The following is a 22,438-nucleotide window of genomic DNA, read 5'->3' as shown; positions in this document are numbered from 1 at the left end:
TCAACCCCCTTTACAAAAAGCTCTATATCAAAAAAGTTACGTTACCAAAAACATAAAAAATCAGGTTGAAAAAAAAGTTACTTTACTATACTTTACTGCAAGAATTTTGTACGTTACCAAAATGGCCAATTTGGATAACTAAAAAGATGTTACGTTATCCAATTTCACTGCTGTAACGTAAAGTAACGTATCTGCCCACCGCTGCTCTCACTGTCAGGCAACTCACATTTGCTGTTTATGTTAACAAAATCTTGGAAACTCTAGGTGTGTGAAGTTTCGAGGTGAACCAGGCTGAGACTCCAGAATGGCTAGCCAAGTGGACAGATTTCCAGCAAATTTAGGAACCTCATAGTTACTGATATAGACTCACAAAGTCCAGATTTTTGAAGGGAAATTGGGCCATAAATAAATTCTGTGGGCCTCACAGATCTCAACAGGAAGTTGCCCAGTAGACCAATGTAAGGGGGATTCAAATTTGACCATGCACGACTTGCATGCGCTTAAGTTGGTGTTCAAGGCTTTTATTGAACACCAAATTTCAAAAAAACATTCAAACAGGCTTAGGGGGTGTAGTACAGTGTGGCTTGCATGCACTTTTGCAACTTGGTGTTCAAGAATGAACTTGAACACCGACTTGCAAAAGTGCATGCAAGCTGCATCTGGCCAACTTTGAAACCCCCTAATATACTCATGAGTTTCAAATAGGCAAGACTGCTTTTCCTGTAGGAGAAGGGGGTCTAAATTTGGCATTACCATTTCAAACTGGGATAAGTTGTTTTCCTTCCCATAATGTAATCAAGGAAGTCAAAGCTTAGGTGCCAGTTCAGTTGGACACCACATTATACATGATAAATTGTCAGATTTATAACACACAACCTCAAATTTGCCCCCTGTCTCCACCAAATTTCTAGCTTTATAAATCTGACAATTTATAAATGTACAACACGGTGTCCCAATGGGGCCCTAGTACTTGAGGGATTCATGTTGGCAAAAATGCACTGCTGATTTTGTTGGCTCATGTACCTTTCAGCAAGGTTTATGTGTGGAAAATTGCTTCTAATGGGGAGCTGCCCACCAAAGCCTTGTAGCTTTCTCAAGATGAGCCAAAGCTGCAGGTGATGTTTTTGACAACTGGTTTTGAAATTCACCTTGCATGAACCCCCTTAATAAGTGGATTTTTCTGCTTCAAGCCACTCCGGAAAAGATAACCATGGTGCAAATTTTTCCCATGGTCAATCATTTGACTTCTGTTAAGAATAGAGCATCAGGTGAGAAAGATATTGTAAAAAATAGTGACAGGTCTTATTTGGATCAGCGGTAGTGACCAATTAAACCACTTTGATCGAGTTCAACATCATACAATTGTGGATTGGACATCTATCAACTTCATGATCCTGACAAAGTAGAACATTGTCAACCTGTCTTTGTACATAGGACTATAAACCCATTCCAGGCTCGTCCTTTTGTGATAACCTGGTTAGGACTGAATGAATGAGAAACCCATCTACTTGCGAGAGAACTTCCAGCTAAAGAAAAAGAACTTCACCTATCTTGGCGCGCTTTCATCTCTTTCATCATTCCCCAAGTGCGCCGAATTGTAATTTTCGACGCCGGCCTTTTCCATCCCAGTTCAACTGGTAGTCGTTCCTCGAGAAACCTTACATTTTTATATGAGGTTTGCTAAGCTACGTATTGGTTGTGAAATTCATATAGGTCAGGACCGCTCACCAGGTTCTCATCCAACTGGTGTTTGCTTCCATCGCTCCATCTTGATTAACATCTTTAGCTTTAGGAGAATCAAACCCTGTCCCAAGATGGCGGTGTGCTTGAAGGGCCAAGCAAACTTCGCCTCGCCCAAGCTTGAATGTGTTAGAGAGAATTAGCGATTGCGGAAGTTTGGACAAGTCCGTAACCAACATTAGCATACTGTACTTCATCAAGTTGTTTGAACTGCACATCTTGGCTTTGGTTTCCCCACTTCACTGGCTAGTTCAAGGAATCAATCGGACGTACGAAGTTGACTGCAGACTTTGATTGATAATCGTACTTCGTCACTTGTTTTTCCAATTCCAACTTCTTCTTGGCGAAATCCTCTAATGTCATGGTTTTACTCTTGGAGTCGACCCCCGAGTCCAAGGATTTGAAAAGCTCATCGATCAATCCCGGATTGGGCTCCAATGCATTTCCTTTACTGCGAGAAGTAAATTCATGATAATATTCAATGATTTGACTGACATCAGGCACGCAAGCCCATGAAACACTTGACTCACTCTACATCGAGCCTCGTCATGCTGGCGTCATGCTCAATCTTGCCATGTTCACCGAGCTCTTTGATGCTAAACCCGAGTACCTTGCCGAGCCGGAGTGTCCCAACTACGACGATTAGTATTGCAAATGTCCAGCTGAAGTTATAACACTCCACAAGAGCTGCAATCAACTTATGGATTGGAATTTTCTGATTGGAGTTTTCCACGTTCCTGCGGTCACAATTTTGGGATGGGGAATAAACAGCGAAAATAAGATAGCGGATTGGAGAATAAGTCATTAATATCAGTATGACCAGGGTTTGACATTAAACACTATACCGAGTCAGGATTATTTGAAACCCACTTACAAATATGAATGATTGATCATTGATGCCACCGCTGGGCATGGGCAACCAAGCATCTTCCGGTGATACGGATGAAGTGCGTCGGGGCCAGAGCCATGATCTTTTAGCAGAGGTTGCTGCTCAGAATACTTTTCTTGAGAAATGTCTTGCTGCATGATAGACTGTCGGACAATGGGGAGAAGCCAGAGAGAGTGTTTCCTGACAGTGAGCTGCTTTATCTTGATGAGCAACAAAGGACGGAACTCGGGTAGGAAACGGATTTGAATACCGATAAGTTTCAAGGGAAAAATGAATGCTAGATAGAGTTTGACTCGACCACTGCTTACTTGTAGCCAAACACAGCCTTCCGGTTTGTGCCGTCAGACTCATACAAGTCAGAGTTTTGTGTATACTCTGCAAGAAGAAATGTTTCCTTCACATAACTCGTGAGTCATAATAGGACAGTACTCGCTGATCGCGCCTCATGCGCGCTGTCGGAAAATGCTCCATGACCATCGGAAAATTCCCAGTGAAGCGCAAGAATTGTAGCGTATTTCCAACCTGGGAAATTGTAAATGATACAGAAGATGCGCATCTATGAATATGTATCTCCCGAGCAAAGAAGGCTTCAGTGAGTCTTAGGAGGACTACTGTTTCGGAATACATATGTGCTGGGAAAATCGGAGGACCTCCGGTCTCCTCTTTGTACCCAAAGGCAAGTACAAGCCTCACCTCATCAGAGCTTTCAGGAGATTGGTATCCATTTCCAACATCATGAGTGACTCCATAGAGCTTCAACAGGAGAGTAACAATGGGGCTTCGGTTTTCGGGTCATAAATAAGTTGTTGTATTTGATAATTCCTGATAAAGCTGGCCCAACGCGCAAGAATCTGTCCTTTTTAGACCAGTTTATTTTGCTTGCAAATTGTTTCGATATTCCTTGCCTGATTCGAAATGAGTTCACTTTTATGTGCAGAGGCTCTCGGCTTTTCTCCTAACTTGAGTACTTTTTTCTTAAACATTAAAAGCACCGATCATCGGTCACTTTTCCTATTGAAAATCAGAATGATTACAGAGCAACCAGATAACCCAACATCACTGAGCTAGAGAAAGTACAGTTATCTACATGATTCTTTTTTTTTCTTTCCATTCCATTATTTCTCTTTCTTCGTTTCTCTTTTTTTTATTCTGGAGACAGCCAAGGTGATAAACAGGAAGAGGGAAGGGGGGTTATTCAATGAAGGGGGATGACAAGATCAACGACCAGGAAACATATTTTTGTAGTCAGGAGAAATCCCGAGAGTAAAGCAAAGGTAGACTTGACAGGGCCGAAGCGATGGAAAATAAATTGATTTAGACTGAGAAGTGGAAGAGGATAGACTGATGGGAGGCTTGCGAGGTTGATCAAGTGTGATGAGAACAGACGTGGCAAGGCTGGAAGATCCACAAGAAGCCGATGAGAACCAGTGTCTAAGGTTTCTCAAGTGCTTTAACTATCAACCAACTTGCCGCAGCGGCAGATCCACCCACGACGATCGTCGCAGAACTGGCCTTAAGGTAGCCGGTAAACCCTATCTTAGCACCTGTGAAGTACGCCTGGGAAAAAAAAGAGAAAATATGCTTAGATTTCAAACTGTTCCATTGTGCTAGAGTTTTTTTCTTCTACATCGAGGCAAGATCAGTCAAATCATTATACAAAACATCCAACTTACTTTAAATACACCAAAAATCAGTAAAGTGATGAACATGATTGCGATACTCCAATATAATGCAATTTGTGCTGATTCAACAAAGAAATAAGGTGCCTGTGTGCAGGTGGGAGTTTCAAAACCCTATTAGTGTTGTTTTCATGAACCAGAACCCACATAGACTCAATAGAAAATGGCACTGCGTACCATGGGCACAAGGCCACCAATAAAGTAAGACAAGCCGATGGTGAGGGCAGAGATGTAGAGGCGAGACTCCGGAACTTCTTCTAAACCTTCGCCGAACTTCAATAAGAAGGCGGTGATGCCGACGTCTTTGGCCCATCTGAGCTGATGGTTGGCTTCGTCGATCTGCTTGGGGAATTTGGGTTGACGACCCAAGCATCTCAAAATCCAATGTGCCGTACTTTCTTCCACTGGATCTGCTGTACCGTCGGTAGACTCGTTGGCTTCCGACTCGACCCGAAGAAGTGCTGAGGCGACGGTGCGTGAGATCGATTCGTCCAAGCCTATCGGGCCAAGAACTTCGTGCACCTCTCTCTCCATCTCCCCAGAGCATGACCTCGTCACTCGGTCCTTAGTCGTTTTTTGAAGGTACTTGAAATGGTCTCGTTCGGCTTCTGACGCTAAATAACCACCGATCCCCATCGAAATCGCTCCGGAGATTAGCTGTTCAAAATTGGTTTCCATTCAACAACGTATTTGAATTATATTCTTTGCTGTTCGAGTACAAAAACCATACTTACTTCAGCTATTCCTCCAACTACCACCAGACGAGATGAGCCGAGCGATGAAAGACCAGCCGTAAGTCCAAAGGGTACCGTCAATCCATCACTCAAGCCGATGATTCTATTGTGAAACAGCACGCTAGTTAGTCAACGGCCGATAGTGAATGAAAGGGTGGAGAGCGGAAAAGGAGACATACACATCACGAACGATGTCAGGGTTGATGAGATGACGCTCATCGTCGCCTCGTAATTCTCGACAACAAACTTGGATGTCTCCTGGCCGGCTCTTCTTGTCACATTTATTCAAATGAGGGGTTACGTTGTTCTTGCTGTTAGTATTAGAGGAGGACGAGAGCGAGCCAATCGAACTTGATGGTTTCAGAGTATTGTCTCCTTGCGGCTCTTCTGACCGCCTTGAGGATGCGTCATCCGAATAATAATCCCACACTTTTTTCTGCTTTTGATTGGAGTTATCATTAGTATTTAATGAGGCAGATGGCCTCAACGACGCTTGGCTTGCAATAGGAACGCTTGATGACGGAGCTGAGGCAGTTGATGAGGACTCGTGGGTGGTTGGCTTGCCAGGTTCAGCCATTTTGGTACTGTTTTGCTTGGCCAAATGAGTATCCCGCTAGTTATCCCGAGTGAGACCCTCCGCTGAATAAAGGGGTTCTGGAAATATCAAGCAGCACGAGCGCAGAAAGGATGGAGAGCAGGAAGTTTCAGGCGCTGTTGTGATATAGATGGCCGATATCCGCGTGCTATGATTGGTCGGAATGTTCATCTTTCCCAACATGCATGCAGCCTGAGCTGCGCACAGCGCAACAGAGCTTCACATCAGCGGACCTATGAACACCCTCGAACTTCACTCAGTCCCTCTCTCGCCTGAGGCTTTGCCGGAGGGACTTGTGACTTATCAGGAACTAGGGAAATCGCGGCTGCGCCGCGGAACATGAGTCAGACCTTTGGTGATACAACAGGTCTGGCACAATGATTGAACAGCTGAGGACTCACACAACCACGTTTGAATCCTAAGTACATAATGTGTTCCAATTATGTCCCGCAATTATAACCATAAGATTGAATATTGAACACAATTGTGTGTAAGTTACCGAACTCCTGCCCTCAATTGATGACAATTGCTCGGTTCTGATTGGGCAATGGCTAAGTGACTAATTAACCAAGACGTTGTTAGGATCTTGACTTCAGAATAGGGGTAAGTACCAGGGCAAAAAACCTGATATGTACACTGATTCCGGCGTTGGATGCCCAGGGGGGAATGTACATAGACTGTGTCAATGCTATGCTCTGGCACACAGAAGTTGATCAAATGGTCAGTTTCTTGACGCTCCTTAATTTGTGGTAATAGGTAGTTGATATCCATATAGAAGGGATGGTGCTGAGTTATTTTTGATAATCGAGTTGAGTGTGCAGTTCCAGGAGAGATAGCTTGACTCCCCCCTGCCTGACATCTATCACGTTGACTCGGCTACTATACTCCCTGGACTCCTGCGCTTGGTTAAGAACAAGTTCCTGCCCAGGTTCTGGCAAAAAAACTCTAGACTTTCTCTACTTAGAGCCTGACACCAAAGCTTACCCTTCATCTTCCGCATACAGCTAGACAAAGAAACTCCGCATCGAGATGTGATTGATGAGAATGACCATAGGACGGGGGTGATTATTTGAGTAAGAGACGTGACGGTTTCTGGTAGACGGAACAAGAAATTACTATGACTGCCTAAGAACATGACTAGAAAAGAATCAAGAATAGGATGAGCGATGCAAAGTGTTTTGACTTTGCTGATTGTTCCATCCACCGGAACTTTACACGTCTCTTACTACATTCAGGAAAGTAGTGCTCGATGCCTTCAAGTTCCTGGAGAGGAAATGGAGGAAATTGAGGGAGGATGATTCAGGAAATAGTGGGTAGAGAAGTATGAAACGTGGCGAGTTGCATTGGAGGAAACTAAGAAACAGCATAACATGAGCGGTGCGGGAGCGTTTGGTTTTGGCAACAATGACTGTGAGGAGGTGGCACTAAAAGGAAACTTGGCAGTGATGATTATGAAGACGGTGGGACTTGATGCGTTTGGGATCCTGAAGAGGGAAGAATGGAGGCTGAGGGATTAACGGATCAGGGAACAGCAGGGAGAAGAGAACTGAGAGAAATATGGATTAAGTAATTTCGGGAAAATAGATTATAGTACTATCGGTTTGGGTCAAATTAGGATCAAGATGATAAACAAAAGCAGCGGAAGTGGAGAGTCGGATAAATATAAATTAGGGAAATTGATTGATACAATATACTATTTGCAGTTGGAATCAAGTGAGGCATTGGGGGGATAAGGAAAAGGAGCGGCAGAAACAATAAACGGGCAAATAGCCTACAAATACAATAGGGTTGAGGGAAACAATAGTCTCGCGCCAGCAATGTGAGGCGGTAGGGTTTGAAAGGTATAAATAAGAGGCCTTGTTGAGACAAAATGCGCCAAGGCTCCGGAGTTTCAGGCTCGCTATGGAAGCCTTCAGATGGGGAAATGCTGCAAATTTATTTCCAGAAACTGGGAAATCTCTGGTTGGGATTCTCATGTGAGAGAACTGGATATCTCAGCCCTAATTTTGTTACATCCCCCGTATCTCATGTTATTCTCAACCATCATTCACAAGACCAACTTTTTATGCATTGCATGATTTTTCTCATATTTTACACATTTTTAATTTCAGATTCTCTATTTCTTCATTCAAAGTTTTTAAACATTTGATTGAGAAAATAGTAATTCAATAAAAGTACAGCGCTTTGGCTGAGCGCGCTTGGACCTTTTCTGTGTGATCCGGTTGATTTCTTCAAAAATGGGACTTTTCAAAAAATAAAAAAGGGATGAAGATTGAGGCAAGGGAGTCTGATATTATATGAGAAGGAGCGGCAGATGCAGGCGTACCATCCACCAAGAACTTAGAAGGTTTGCAATGGCTAGAGTTGAGTTCTGGTGGTTCAAAGGAAAACACCACCAAAACAAAAATATCTCTCACCCTCCGGCAAAGCCTCAGGCGAGAGAGGGACTTTAAGTTCAGAACACCCTATCCACCCAGTAAAAGACTGTGCATGCAGATGTATGCAAGGCCTGTTGGTCACTGAGTTTCCGCGGTATTTTCTTCAAATCCCGCTCAAATCAATCCCACTTGAATCCCCTCAAACTCCCAGCCACATTTTACAAGTCCCTTGACTTTCTCCACACCAGGCCCACTCTATAACTTATTATACACAACGGGCCCACTTTATACACACAACTCAAATCTACTCCTCATTCCCAAGCAGCATCCATTATTCCATTAGTAAGTCTTCACTTTTCTCCTTCCTCATCCCCTCTAAAAATTTTGCACCACTCACATCAAACTTTCATTTCCCTTTCCAGATCCAAGGCTGGAAGAGAATGCAATCTCAGCAGTACACCAATGGCAGACCGGCCAAACAACCAGGGAGTCACCAAGTGATTAACTTGTATTGGGGTGGCAATTGGATAGACCCTTGATTTGCCCAACCAAACCCAAACCATACCCCAGGGCATTGCCTTGGCCAGGAATCCAATATCCTGTCAAAACAGCCTTCAGTCAACTGTCAACACGGCATACCAGATGGGAACATCCAACATTGCGGTATTTATTCCTGTGTTTCTATGCAGAGAAATATAAAAATTTACTTTTATTCTTTATACATAAAAAATATTGTAAAATAAACCCCAGAAATGGAATTTGCACACAAAATAACCTACAGTCACCCACTGGAATGACCCCTCTATCTCCATCGGTTTAGGAGTTACACAGATTTCAACCTGTCATGGAGAATGTTTCTCTTGCTTATTGCTCTTCAAGCTCACTTTGTATTACATATGCATAATTTTTGCTTGTATTTATAATACCCTGCAGGGTTGTACCCTTTCTGTTGTAGGTACAACGGTGTAACCAATACAATACAATACAGTATTGGCCAATGTGTCTGTATTGTATTGGTTAGCCAATCCATGGCAATAGAATACATTCTCCATGTATTGGCTAACCAATACAATACAGATACATTGTATCTGAAAGCCAATACATGGCTTAGCAATACTGTGTAATTTATCTTTTATCCAATACAGTACCAATACTTTATTGGTATTGTATCTGCAATACCTACAGAAGTAGATAAAAAATTTAGGGGCATGCTAAATGCACCCCAAGTTTTTACTTCATGTACACCAACAAAAAGGGGTACACTGCTGGGCACACCAACAAAATTGGGGTATTCTTGATTACACCCCACTCTTCAAGGGGTAACCACCTGGCCAGCCCAAAAACATTGGGGTGCTTGCATCAAAACTCCAAAAGAGCTTAGATATTGGGGTGCAATCCAATTTACCCCAACAGAGATGGTGTACATGAGGGGTGCACTCCAAACACACTTTTGGAGGCGGTCATTGAGGGCAGGTGGACTCCAATTGATGCCTGGCGCAGACCAATTGTTGGGGAGTTGCTACTCCCACCTCCCCTTGGTGACCAGCACATACCGGGCATTGAGAGGAGGTGGACTCTCCTCGGTCGCCGGTACCTACCAGTCATTGAGGGGAGTAGCAACTCCTCTTGATGACCAACCCAGACCGGTCATTGAGGGGAGTAGCAACTCCTCTCAATGGCCAACCTAGAACAGTCAGCGAGGGGAGTTGCTACTCCCTTCAAACTGGTAATCAGGGGAAGTAGTAACTCCCCTCAATGACCAGCGCCAACCAATCTGGGAGTTGATACTCCCCTCAATGACTGGTCTCATTGAGGGGAGCTGATGCTCCCCTCAATGACTGGTCTCATTGAGGGGAGTAGCAACTCCTCTTGATAACCAACTCAGATGGATCATGAAGGCGAGTTGCTACTCCCTTTGATGACTGACAGAGACCAGACATCAAGGGGAGTTTCAACTCCCCTTGATGTTTGATTGGGGGGAGTAGCATTCATTGAGGCGAGTTGCTACTCCCCTTGATGATTGGTCAGTGCTGTTCATTTAGGGGAGTTGCTACTCCCCTTGATGTGCGGTCTGTCCCGGGAATCAAGGGAGTCCACCTCCTCTTGATACCCGGTTTGTGCCAGTCACCAAGAGGAGGTGGTACTCCTTTTGATGACTGGTCTGTTCCGGGGATCAATGGGAGTAGCAACTCCCCTTGCTGACCGGTCTGTGCGCCCAGGCATTGAGGGGGTCATTCTCCTTGATGACCGGCACACCCGTGGTTGAGGGGAGTGCACAGACCAGTCTGTCTTCTTGGTGGCAACCAGTGTGACAAGTTGGGCTGGGTGCCAGATATGTACAGTACATCTGGGGTGTGAAGGGGCTCACCCCTATCACAGGGTATCAGATTGGAGTGCAGGGGGTTTGCACCTCATTATGATGGGGTGTCATGGCCATGTACACCATAGATTTCCCTTTGTTTGGGGTACCCTGTGGCTCACCCCAACTTTCATGGGGTATGAGGTGCTGTACCCCATCTTCACAGGGGTGTGTAGGTGTACACCCCAAGTGGTTCGGGGTACACATCAGCTGTACCCCTTTTTGGTGTCCATGAAGTAAAAACTTGGGGTGCATTTAGCATTCCCCAAAATTTAAATACAAATAGGATTGCTACCATGTGTTTCTTTTGAGATATTTTTTCTGAAGATAAAATGGATAAAGATAACATGAAATGTAAAAAAACTAAGATTTTTCTGGGACCACATCTTTTTTCATGCGATCATGCTCTTCCAAGGCATGTACAAATATATTATGGGGAACCTCAAATTCACCATTGGGATTGAAACCTTGAAGCAACCATTGATGGGAGCTCACACACCTCTCAATGGTTTGGACAGCTAGACTGCCTTGATCACGGCCGCATGTGTCCGACGCCACTGAAAAACATCTCTCAACGCTTGCCAAGGTTGAGCAGGTAGCTAAGTAATTGTGGGCAAGGAGAGCCAGTATGGGGAATTTGCGGCTATGGGACTATGGAGACAGAAATCAGTTAAAAACAAATATGAGGATTTAACAAAGCATGTATGAATATTGGAATCCACAAACCTTCCACCATTCTAATGCTTCGTGCGCCTGTGAAGTAGGCTGCTTGTATTTACCTGATAGATATACCAATAGCTCGTTGGTTGGAGTTGTTTCCTCAGTATTGGGAAATAAGTCGACCTCTTCAAGTTCACGCTTTCTTGAACTTCGTTTTTCGGACCACGAATTGTCAAGTGAGGCAGGTGGCTCGGAAATAGGTAAATCGGCTTCGTAATCGAGCTTTCTCAAGTTGAATTTTTCAGTAATTAAGGACTCAGCATATGAGTGATTGGATGGGTACCACGCTCGGAAGAGTGAAAGACAATAGCTTGGATTCAAAATCGTTGCAAGGAGGATTGTATCACACCTCATTGCTTCATTTACATATTTTTTTGTTTGTTCAAGCATCTTGCAAAACATCGGGCAAAATTTGTCTTTGTTTGCAATCTTCTTTGTGAGGAATGAAGTGATTCCCCAGTATTCACCTAGTAACATACTTCCAGAGGAGATATCTCCTTCCATCTTCTTTGTAATAAAATAGAACTCCTGTGCAAAGGAATCAGGATTCAGTTATTGTTTGCATCATATTTTATTTGATATTCAAAAACCAACCGCAAGTATATCGTTTAACTTTTTAACAACCTCCCAGTGATTTCGAGAAAGTTTGATGTTGTCGAAAAAATTGGGGTGATTGTCTTTGTCTTGCTCTTGTTGATCCTTTTTGTTCTCGATAAGTTTGTTGATCACATGTCGAGCATTGTAAGCGCGCTCCCGACTCTGGAATTTAATATTCCATTGAATACCATAGCCCGCAATCAAGTTCGGCCCCAAGTAGTCCAGCTTCTTGCACCATGTATCAAACTCAGATCTTCGCGCGGCCGATGAAGTAATTTTTTGAATAATAAAATCAACCTACAAGGGTGCAACAGATACTTCAGCTGATCAGAAATAAATGCACAGATGATTGAAGAAATTTTAACAAACCTTCTTGAATATGGTTGAAACTGTATCAATCTTGTCCAATGAGCTTTCATCATCTAATGATTCAGCTAGAGATTCGAGATCGCTATCCCCATCTTCAGTCGTTTTTTTACGGTTGAAAGGACCGACTTGGATCTCTAGGCCGTCGGAATCTTGACATGCCATCTCATTCTCTTCTTCAATCGGAAACAACTCCGTTACAAAACCTATAGTGGCTTTCTTGGTCTTGGTCAGTCCAGAACCCAAGAGCAAGAGGGCCCGAAGACCAGCGTTGACGATTAGTGCTACTTTATGACAGAAGCACCGTATGTGGTTGTCGGATAAGCTGAGATCCGTAGCAGTTTTGGCAAGGATGATGCAATCGAGCTCCGCAGCCAGTGTCCGATTGTTTGAGCCAGAGTCGGTGGTATGAGCTAATATGTATTTATTTGAAAACAAATATGTAACATTCAGTCTTTTTTTGTCCTCAACGTAATCCTTGGATAGATGATATGGGAAATTCAGGATTAGAATCACTTATCTTTGTATGAAGGCCCGACTTTTTCAAAATGTTTGCAAAGGGAATAGCTAAATACTTCCCTGCGTGCGTCCACAAAATATACTTCAAAGATAAATGGACAATGCGGAATTGCCAGTCGTCCAAAACATAAGCTGCTGAGATTCCTATGAAAGCCTGGCGGTTCCCCTTAGTAGTCTAAACATTGTGCATAAGTGTGATCTTTGATTTTAAGTTCTAAAACAAATTTCTGCTTGTCAAAATGCAACATGATGAAGGTCATAATAGAAGAGAAGAGAGAGGAAGATACCATACCTTGAGATGATCAAAGACTTGGCTTTGCAAATTCAAATAAAGCTTGTGGGCTTCCTTCGCAACCCATCCGCAAGAGTACAGAGGACTAGCCTTTCGATGGTAGCTTAAAGCAACACCAAGTGCGAAATCTTCGAAGCAATTCCAGGGAAGGGGATGTCGAACCAGCCAGAAGAGCATCAAGTGGTTGAATACTCTAGTGTCGCAGCTGCCTGATTCAAGCATTAGTTTGATTGGGTCCTTTACTTTCTTGTTCAATTTCTTCTCCACATCTTTTGCAGTTAATGGTAGCGTGGCACCATTTTCAATTGCATCCGCTCGTGATGGACATGGCCCTCGTGTCATATCCCCGTCACAATGCTTGTATAGGTTAGAGCGCGTGCCTGGTGTCTGTTTATAGCTGCTTACGCACCATCAACATTTGTATAGAACCGGCGGGCCTGATTTCTTTTCAAATGAATAAAATTTAAAATTTAAAGCAATATCAGTGTAAAACAAGATTGGACTTGATGACAAGATCAAAACACACATACCTGACCATTGGCTAAGGTTGGCTTATGGAAGTATTCCTCAACATCATCCAATTCAACAGCTTCATCCCTTCTCTTCCTCCTCTTCTTGTCGGGTTTCAATCTTGAGTTTTCATTGTCAGAGTCTTGCTGCATGTCCATAACCGATTTGAGACGCTGAGAACAACTTTCCAGGTCAGACCCGGAATCATTTTTGGTTCGTTTCCTCTTGGACTGTCTGGTCGGTTTGGAGCTTGCTCTGGCGGTTGATCTGGGTTTAGTTTTGGCATGGTTAGAAACCAAAGTCGGAGTTGGAGCAAGGGATTTTTGGCCATTGTGGTTTGGTCTGACAAAGTTAGGATTGGAACGAACAGGAGTGATTGCACGGGTTGATTGTTGGGAGGGGGGGCAATTTGGAGCTGGAGATGCAGATGCTCAAGCCATATTGATTGAACGGAAACCCAGCAACGGAAGGAGGGTTGATTGGACTCAAGTTGAATTCGGAAGACTGCCGGCGCCGCAGAGGATATTGACTCAGTCCAGGCGGTGACAGATGGGGGACAGGGAAGGTATTTCAATATGTATATGTAAACTATCTGTATTGTATCAGTAAATCAGATACATGAAAGGCAATACAATGTATTGTATCTGAAATTCCAATACAAGAATTTGATACAAAGTGTATTGTATCTGTAAGACAGATACAATACTTTTGGTCCCTATCAGATACAATACATGACAAATACAGATACATGTATTTTATTGGTTACAGCGTTGGTAGGTAGCACCCTGTTTCTTTAGGGTAGGTCCCTTTGAGGCTGCGCTCCTGTCAAACTATATGTTGTGGGGATGTACCCCATTAGCTATTTAGCCCACCAAATCCTGTTCCCACTAGAGCTAAAATCCCTCACCCACAGGTATAAAAGCAGGCCTCTCTCCAGCCATTTGTTCCTCATGCTGGCAATTCCCCCCACATCACACCATATTATATACTACCTACAATTTCATATTATTACCCTTACAACTGCAATTAAAAGTCTAACACATTCTTCTTGGCATCAATATAACAAGTGCCTAGTGCCAGTACCCCTTCCTTGGTTCCAATCCTGGTTGAAGCATGGTGTTCCCACACCCTTCACGCCTCACCTGAGCCAACCCGGGTTCCATCCCGACTCTTGTCATTGATACCAATACCTCACCCAACCTCAGTTCAATTCCTCCTCTTCACATCTTCATCACCAACACTCATTAGTACTCTATACTCTATACACATATTGATTGAACAACTTCATCCTGAACCAACCAATCCTATCATGTGATTAAAACTTGCCAAGCTTACCTTAGTGGGTCTTGTTATCTGGTAGTAGAGATAGTCATTTGGTACCCGCGGCGGGTACCCCCTTGCACCCGCCTCACACCCGCGCAGCGGTGCCGGGTGCGGTACTAGGTACTGGGTGCGGTACTAGGTACCGGGTTTTGGCCGGAAAGCGGTGCGGTAGCCGGGTACCACCTACAAGTACCTCCCACCCCTCGGGGAATTGAGAGCCTGGACTTGGTAGATCCAGCTCGGCGAAGGCCTCCCAGTAAGCTGGGAGGATTCCTCTTGGCATATCCAGCTCGCCAAGGCGACTCCTCCCGCGGAGCTGGATACATATATTGTATCCAGCTTGCGGACGCCAAAGAACCTCTTGATAAGCTGGAGAGGAGTCCCCTAGCCAAGCTGGATACATATGTATCCAGCTCGCCAAGAGGAATCTTCCAAGGGAACTGGATGTGTCCAGCTCGCCGTGAGACCTTGCTAGCCGAGCTGGATATTGTGTATCCATCTCGGTGAGGGATGAGTCATCTCGGCAAGCTGGATACATATATGTATCCAGCTTGGTAAGAGATGTCCGCCGGGCAAGCTGAACGCATATCCAGCTCGCTGGGTGGACTTGCCTCTTTGACCGGAGCCATTCCTCCAGTCAAAGAGGTGTACATGCCTCCAATCAGATGGATCAATTCCTCCGGTGTAAGACTCAAAAGTGGTAATGAAACCCTTTTGCTGAATGGTGAAGGGTATGATGGAGTTGCAAGCTCTGCCCTTCTGTTATCAGTCAACAAGACCCACCAAGCTCAGCTTGGCAAGTTTTATTAAGTGATAGGTCTGGTCTGTTCCAGATGAAATCTGTTTGACCGGCAACGTGTAAGTGTTTTAATTACTTTGTTATAAGGGTTGAATTGTTGTTAAAAGGGTTGATTTATTGTTATAAGGGTTTTAGGATTTGAGTGTGGATGAGTGTTGGGTGACTTGTGAGTTCTGGGTGAGGAACTGGGGAGCAGACCACTGGGGGTGGAGAGAGCTCCTTTTATAGACAAAAGTGGAGCCCCAAAGGGGCTTGTGGGTTAGGTTTTCAGCTAATCTAGACAACAGGGTGAGGGATTTTAGCTGGTGGGAGTAGATACAAATGATGTCATAACCCCTCAGGGGTGCATGGATGGTGTCAGAATATACCACAGAACATTCTAAACATGCCAGGGGTGCATACATGATGTCAGAATATACAAAAGAACATTCTAACTCATTCATGAGGTGACAGTAGACTGCATGAGCTGTCATACAGGGGGAATTAGTGTATACACAAAGTCTGAGGCTGCAGAAACAGTGTAAATGATGTCATACTATGTATATAAACGAGTGTATGTAGTTAATATGTAATGAGTGTAGCCTGACAGGGAGATGTATGTTTATATCCTGTGATGTGTATATGGGTACTACTGTGAAACTTGGGTTGAGGCAGGTGACAGCTGGGTTACTGGGGCTGACCGTGTGATAGGTGTCCATGAGGTGTAACTTCCACACTAGAGGGGGTCCAGGGGTGCTTCCAGTGGTGACTAGGGGTGAAATTGGCCGTAGAATCCATTTCTGGGGTCCATTTGATGGTATCTTGAGGCTTAGTATGAGTAATTATGTGGCATAGAAAAAACCTTTTATTTTTCCACTTTTCCGTCTACCACACCGGTCAGAGGTGTGTATTCCTCCTCAACCGGAGGGATTCCTCCGGTCAAAGAGGAGAGCCAGTACTTGCCGGGAGGATTCCCTCCCAGAGAAAAGTGGTCTTTTTGCCCTCCAGCTTGTCGCAAAGGGTGGCAACAAACTGGATGGAGCAAGCAGGACAGCAGGACGCTGCCACACCAAAAAATATCACGGGGGGTACCCGCAGTACCCGTGGTACCTCCCAGGTGGTGCCAGGTGCGGTACTACATACCTGAAGTTGGCCAAAAAGCGGTGCAGTACCCGGGTCCCAAATGACTATGTCTATCTGGTAGTTAGAAGGGCAGAGCTTGCAACTCCACCATCCCCTTCTCCATTCAGCAAAAGGGTTTCACAACCACTTTTGAGTCTTACAATGTGTCCCAAATCCTAGCCAGCCTGCCAGCAGCCACATCAATCATAACCTCCAACATTTCCCAAATCCTAGCAAACCATACCCTCAGCAAGCCAGCAGCCATGTCCCTTTCCTTGCCAATATAAACTCAACTCATTGTAGTGTGGATCCAACGGTGTCAGCCCATCATGACTTGTCTGATTCTCTGCCTGATCCTCTTCCCAATCCAGACCTCTCTCACCCCAATAACCCAGAAAAAATATCCTGTAAATCCAATTTGACTCCTGCTCCCACCAAGAAACCCTATTCAACCCCCAATAATGTAATGGCAGAATACAAAAAAAAAAACCTGAAAGAGCTCCTTGACATCCAACAAACTCACATTGCTTATAAGAAACTAAACCAAGCAATCAACATGGAAGCTCAAAACCTCTACTTTGAATATCAGAAGAAGCAGCACCTCTTATCGTTAAAATACTCTCAGCCATTCAGACTTCTCACCAAGTATCTCAGACAGTGTCACACACAACAAAAAACAAGCAACTGGAACAGGTTCAAAAAGCATAATCCAGATTCACAGAAGGTTCTAAAAAACAGTATGTTCTTTGTAATCCAATTTCTTTTGTTGTGTATTATTATTCTAATCTAACCTGGCCTAGTAACTTAATAATCAGCAAATAAAGATATTGGCTAGTGCAACAAGGATGTCTCCCAATTGTACAAGCAGCATGACCAAAACACTTACAATCACAGCTCAGCCACCAATGATCCCACTTTAACTCAATCAAATGATCCAAACACCAAGGAGCAAGACCAATTTGGGAAGAATTTTAAATTGGAAAAGACTCTTCGCGAGGAAGTCAAAAACTTGGGCTGAAGGAGTACAACTCAAGGTCAGTTTTTTCACCATAATCTTGTGCCTCAATTTGTACTAACACTTCAGAATTAATTATAATTAGCTTAAAGAGCTCAGCTAATCCTTTGGAGCTGAGGGGTTTCTTGTGCTTGCTTCACAAGACCATTGAAAGCCCTTCTTCTTTCAAGGTGGAATTATTTTAGGCAATGAGTATCTGCGTGTTCTAATCAAAGAGGGTGATCTGATGCAAATTTTTGCTGTCTGGATGGCTGGAACCAACACAGTGAAGAGAAAAGGAAATCAACTTGGAACAAGAGTTGCTAATTCAAAGCCACCTACCAAGAGCACTCAAAAGTTGATCAAAGCTTTTGATAACCGCAAGTTTTGCCAAGGTTAGCATTCTTCTTTTTTTTTATGGTGCTTAAATTCAAATACTTATCAAGCTCCAACAAATAGTATTGCTAGCGCTTAACCATAAATAAATTAGCCAAGAACTGGAAAAAATGTACAGTCACTAATCAAATCATAGCACTCAAGTCAAAATTAGTCTTAATGTTACTGGCATTCAAATCAGCAGTTTAAGCTCAAGAGGAGTCAAATGTACCCAAGAAGGACACTCACGGTGTGGTGATTTATATAGGCATGCGTGGTAGAATGTCCACTTGGGGATAGTGCGGGCGGGAATGCACAGAGCGGCTCAGGCAGAGTGCATTCCGGTGACATAAGCACTGAGGATGATGTCAGAAAAATCACGCTAAGAAAGCTTACATAAAGTCACGCGCAGACTGGAATGCACAGATTACGGATCACGGATTTTGGATTGGGTATTTGGACCGGAGCGGAAAGACAGGGCTGGACTGCGGCGGACTACACACACATGGACTGGTAGCAGCGGCGCGTCAGCAGGTGAGCCACAACAGCCAAAGCGGGTGGAACTGAGGTGGAGGCGGTGGCAAGAGACTGACTGGCAGGGGCTAGACAGAGGACGGTGGGAGGTCAAGCGTCGGAGATGAGCGGAGTCTGGGAGAATGATGTGCGGAAAAGCAGGCGGAGCTGAAGGACTAGTGCAGGAAAGTGTCAGATTTGCGGGATCAGGTGGGAATGGTGACGTGCGTGGAGGGAAGGACAGGAAAAGGCTCATGGATTTCTCTTCTCTTCCCTTATCTTATTATCCTATCATCTTACGGATTACTCATTATTGTACTTACACAGACGGACATACTAGAGTATTAGGAGAATTATATGTGACCTTATCTTTACTTTCAGAGCTACTTGCAGAGTGCGGAGCTTTTATTCACTTGCGGATTATTACGCTATAGATCAGGCTCAGAAAGGAGCGCTGAAGGCTAGCAGATAGTAGCAGTGCGGAGCCAAGACACCAATAATCACGCAGCCTGGACACAAGTATTCTTGAAGAGGGCGGTTAGCGGACATTTGCACCAACATACCAGCCTCTATTATCACAAGTGGGGTTCTGGCCGGGAACCCAACTTTGTGTTGTCATTGGATACTTGGGAACCAGACACGTGCAGAAACAGTGAATGAACCCTTTGGAAGGCAAATTCTTTACTCCAGGCAACAAAGAAGCTCAAATTGGATCAGGAGGTTTGGACAGAGGAGACACGGTAACTGCGGAAAGCGGAGAAGGCTCTTCCTCCAGACCAGCCAAAACTCAGTCGTGGTTGGGAGCAGCTGGAAGACCAAGAGACTTGCTAGGACAATTATCCTTTTCGTCAGTGCGGAGTCAGTTTTCTCCTAATCAGTCAATTGCGGCAAAGAGGCGACAGCTGTATCAGCGTAGCACTCTGAACAACCAACCGGGGGAGTCGACTCAAGGGACAGCGAGCAGAACTTACGGAGTTTGACCAGAGGAGACTGAAGACGAGATCATGGACAAGGTACCAGGCGGACAACAACCTGCAGCTCCTGCGCCGAGTGGAGCAAAGATACAGCCAAGGGACTATCTGCACCTTAAGTTCTCAGAGGCAGAAGTGGAGCGCTTTATTGAACGGTTCGAAAGGGCAGCCCTACAGGAAGGCCTGACTGATGCGGATAAGGCGTACCAGGTGGTCAACTTCTTTCTGGAGGGCAAGGACTGGCGGGAAGTGGAGGACATGAAGGGTTTCAAGAAGAAGGATTGGACAAAGATCAAGGAGGAGATACTCAAGCTGTGGGAAGATTGTGGGCCCAGGTATTGGGAAAGTGACCTGGAGAAGGTGGCTTTCAAACGTGCGGAAAAAGGTGGTGTTTGGACAAGAGCGGAGTACGTATCTTATATTACCTGCTTCAACCAGGTTCTGCGGTATTTGGAGCGGAACAAGATAGTGACGGTGTGGTGGTCAAAATGGTAGAGCTTCAAGATCAACCCTCAAGAAAAACATCTTCAAGATCAAGACTCAAGCCTCAAGATTCAAATCCCAAGATTCTCTTAGATCCTCCTTCTCCCTTTTCCCCCTACTCTCCTCATTCTCACTTCCCCTTCTTCTCTTTCTTGGTCCTAACACAGATCTGTCTGTGGGTTTATTCCTAGTTGTTGTCCTTTTTTGGTTTTTGTTTCTTCCTTGTCTTTTGTCATGTTTATTTCCATTTCTCTTGGTTCCTCTCTTATTTCTTGTGGTCCTCTTTGGTTTCATGTTTTCAGGTCTTGGTTTTATTTCTCTTCCTTTTTCTTCTTTGTGTTGTCTTTTTCTTGTCTTTCTCTCTATTGTCTGCGGTGGGTGCGCGCGCATGGCGCGCGAGGAGATGATGACATGTCTGTGACAGGCCTCCAGGAATCCAAGTTCCCGGCAAACTTGGAGGATAGGAGGCCATAGCATCCTGTTCTGATCCAAGTCAGGGGTTATCAAGAATATCGATCTTTTTCCAAGTCCCATCCCAGAGTCCATCAAATCAACAAGAATCCTTTCCTCGAATCCCTTCTCAACAACACAACCGCCGCTGAGGATCCAAACCCCGGCCAAACATCTCAAAACCACTTCCCCCAACGCTATCAACCCGAATCCCTACAGCTCATCCAGACCATCCGTGAGGGCAGCTACCAGAGCACCTTTTCCCCTCCCAGCGCTGCCGCCGGCCTAGCACCGAGCGGAGCTCCATAACGGCCAACATGGGCACGACCAAGCGGATCTTCTTGGAGGGATTCAGCCGGAAATTCACGGAAAAGGTGCTACGTGGGCTCAACAAGCGGGGTTTGATGGTTAGACCACGACTTGGAGGGCCAAAACTGTTGCCCAGCATGAAGGAGCTACTGCCCGCCTTAAAGGAGGAACTTGAGGTATTGGAGCTCATGAACAACAGTCAAGGAGAGGCGGCTGTAAGGGCGGAATTGGCTCCGCAGGCGCCAGTCACGGTCAAAGATGTGAGTGACTTGGCGGATACACTGAAGGAGTTGAAACTGTTCATGCAGAAAGCGGCGCACAAGCAACCAAAGGAGCAACAGGTGACCGCGGCGCCGGCAGCTGCCCCTGCAGCTCCTCAGGCGGATGGCGCTCCGCAGGCTGGTGGGATGCCGCCGTGGAGGCAAGGGCCTCCGGTGTGTGATTAATGCAAGGAGACCAGCCATATGCAGAATCAGTGCAAGTACTTTGAAGCGGATCGGGCTGCAGGAAAGGTTTCTTTGTGGGGACGCGCTTTCTTTGGGCCAGATTGGACGCCAGTGGATGGGCTAATTCCAAGGGACATGGTGCGGGCCGGACAGCCTTTGGCTAAGGGAAAAGATGTGGAAGGCAAAATGAACATTGGGATGATCAAGGGCATGGTGTGGAAGCCGCCGGCGGTGGCCAAAAGTGTGAAGTGCATACAGACGGGGGAAGTTTTCCTGGGTGAGCGCTTGGAAAAGATGGATTTGGATCCCGCTCCCATGCCTAAAGCCAGACCAGAGCCGGCCAAGCAGCTTCCAGTAGCTCCGGTGGCGGCGGGCAACAAGAAGAAGGCGGCAGAGGTTGCACGGAGAGCAATGGGTGCGGAAACCACTGTAGCCCTTACCTTGATGGAGTTGGCGGCGATTTCCCCGGTGATGGCGGACGAGATGATTAGCGTGTTGAGAGAGGCGTCAGGGGAAAGGAAGCCCGCAGTGTTGGCTGTCACCACCAACGCGGAAACGGCACAGGTGAAGTGCGCAGAGCTTGGAAAAATGGGTTTGCTTCCCATTCTACCATCTACGGCTGTGTCCTGTCCACTGGGATATGTAAGCATGAGGGTTGGGAACTTCAAAAAATGGGCCATGATTGACACGGGGTCCATGATCAATATTCTTCCGGCGGACTTGAAGACAGAGGCCAACTTGGTGCCGCGGAAAAAAAACATCAAAATCCGCACAATGGGCAGATTTACTTGCAAAGTAGACGGGACAGCAGAAGTGAAGACCGTGGAAGTGGCAAAAGTGGTTAGGAAGTTGTCTTTCTTGGCAACCAAGTCCCACAAGATCATCCTTGGTCAACCGGTGAGGGACTCCTGTCTGTACTGGGCGGTGGCAGTCGCGTGAGGGGAAGGTTGCTGTTTAGGCTGCCCTCGGAGGTGGATGGTCCGTGAGGATGAGCGCTGAAAATGGGGGGGGATCTGTGATAGCTGTTGGGTTTTGGTGGTTTTGAGAGGTTCGCCGGGGTTTGGGATCCGCGGCGGCGGTGTGGTAACCCTGTTCCTGTTCATACTATCACGCTCATATCACCTAAACCCTTCATAAATACCTCATTATTACTTCATATTCAGATTCTACACCCCATTTTACCCCTAGTCACCCACTCATTTCACCTAGGATTTCCAAATGGATCAGCAGTTATTGGCATGTATAGTTTTGGCAGGTATTTTCTTCATACATATCCTTAGCATTATTACATACATC

General features: G+C 45.3%; 2 protein-coding genes across 2 annotated transcripts; both read right to left on the bottom strand.

Annotated features, from left to right (window-relative positions):
- Window positions 1-1,436: 1,436 nt before the first annotated feature.
- PtA15_4A236 (uncharacterized protein) lies at window positions 1,437-2,766 on the bottom strand (the record flags this gene model as incomplete). Its single annotated transcript, XM_053168099.1, has 6 exons — window positions 1,437-1,473; window positions 1,547-1,657; window positions 1,729-1,859; window positions 2,014-2,191; window positions 2,271-2,477; window positions 2,615-2,766. The coding sequence occupies 6 exons, from the start codon at window positions 2,764-2,766 to the stop codon at window positions 1,437-1,439; spliced, it is 816 nt and encodes a 271-aa protein (XP_053019342.1).
- Window positions 2,767-4,060: 1,294 nt separating this feature from the next.
- PtA15_4A235 (uncharacterized protein) lies at window positions 4,061-5,619 on the bottom strand (the record flags this gene model as incomplete). Its single annotated transcript, XM_053168098.1, has 5 exons — window positions 4,061-4,186; window positions 4,303-4,395; window positions 4,486-4,965; window positions 5,043-5,145; window positions 5,222-5,619. The coding sequence occupies 5 exons, from the start codon at window positions 5,617-5,619 to the stop codon at window positions 4,061-4,063; spliced, it is 1,200 nt and encodes a 399-aa protein (XP_053019341.1).
- Between the last annotated feature and the right edge of the window lie 16,819 nt (window positions 5,620-22,438).

This window comes from Puccinia triticina, chromosome 4A, assembly GCF_026914185.1.
Source record: "Puccinia triticina chromosome 4A, complete sequence".
Taxonomy (NCBI): domain Eukaryota; kingdom Fungi; phylum Basidiomycota; class Pucciniomycetes; order Pucciniales; family Pucciniaceae; genus Puccinia; species Puccinia triticina.
This window is presented reverse-complemented; position numbering and strand designations above follow the sequence as displayed.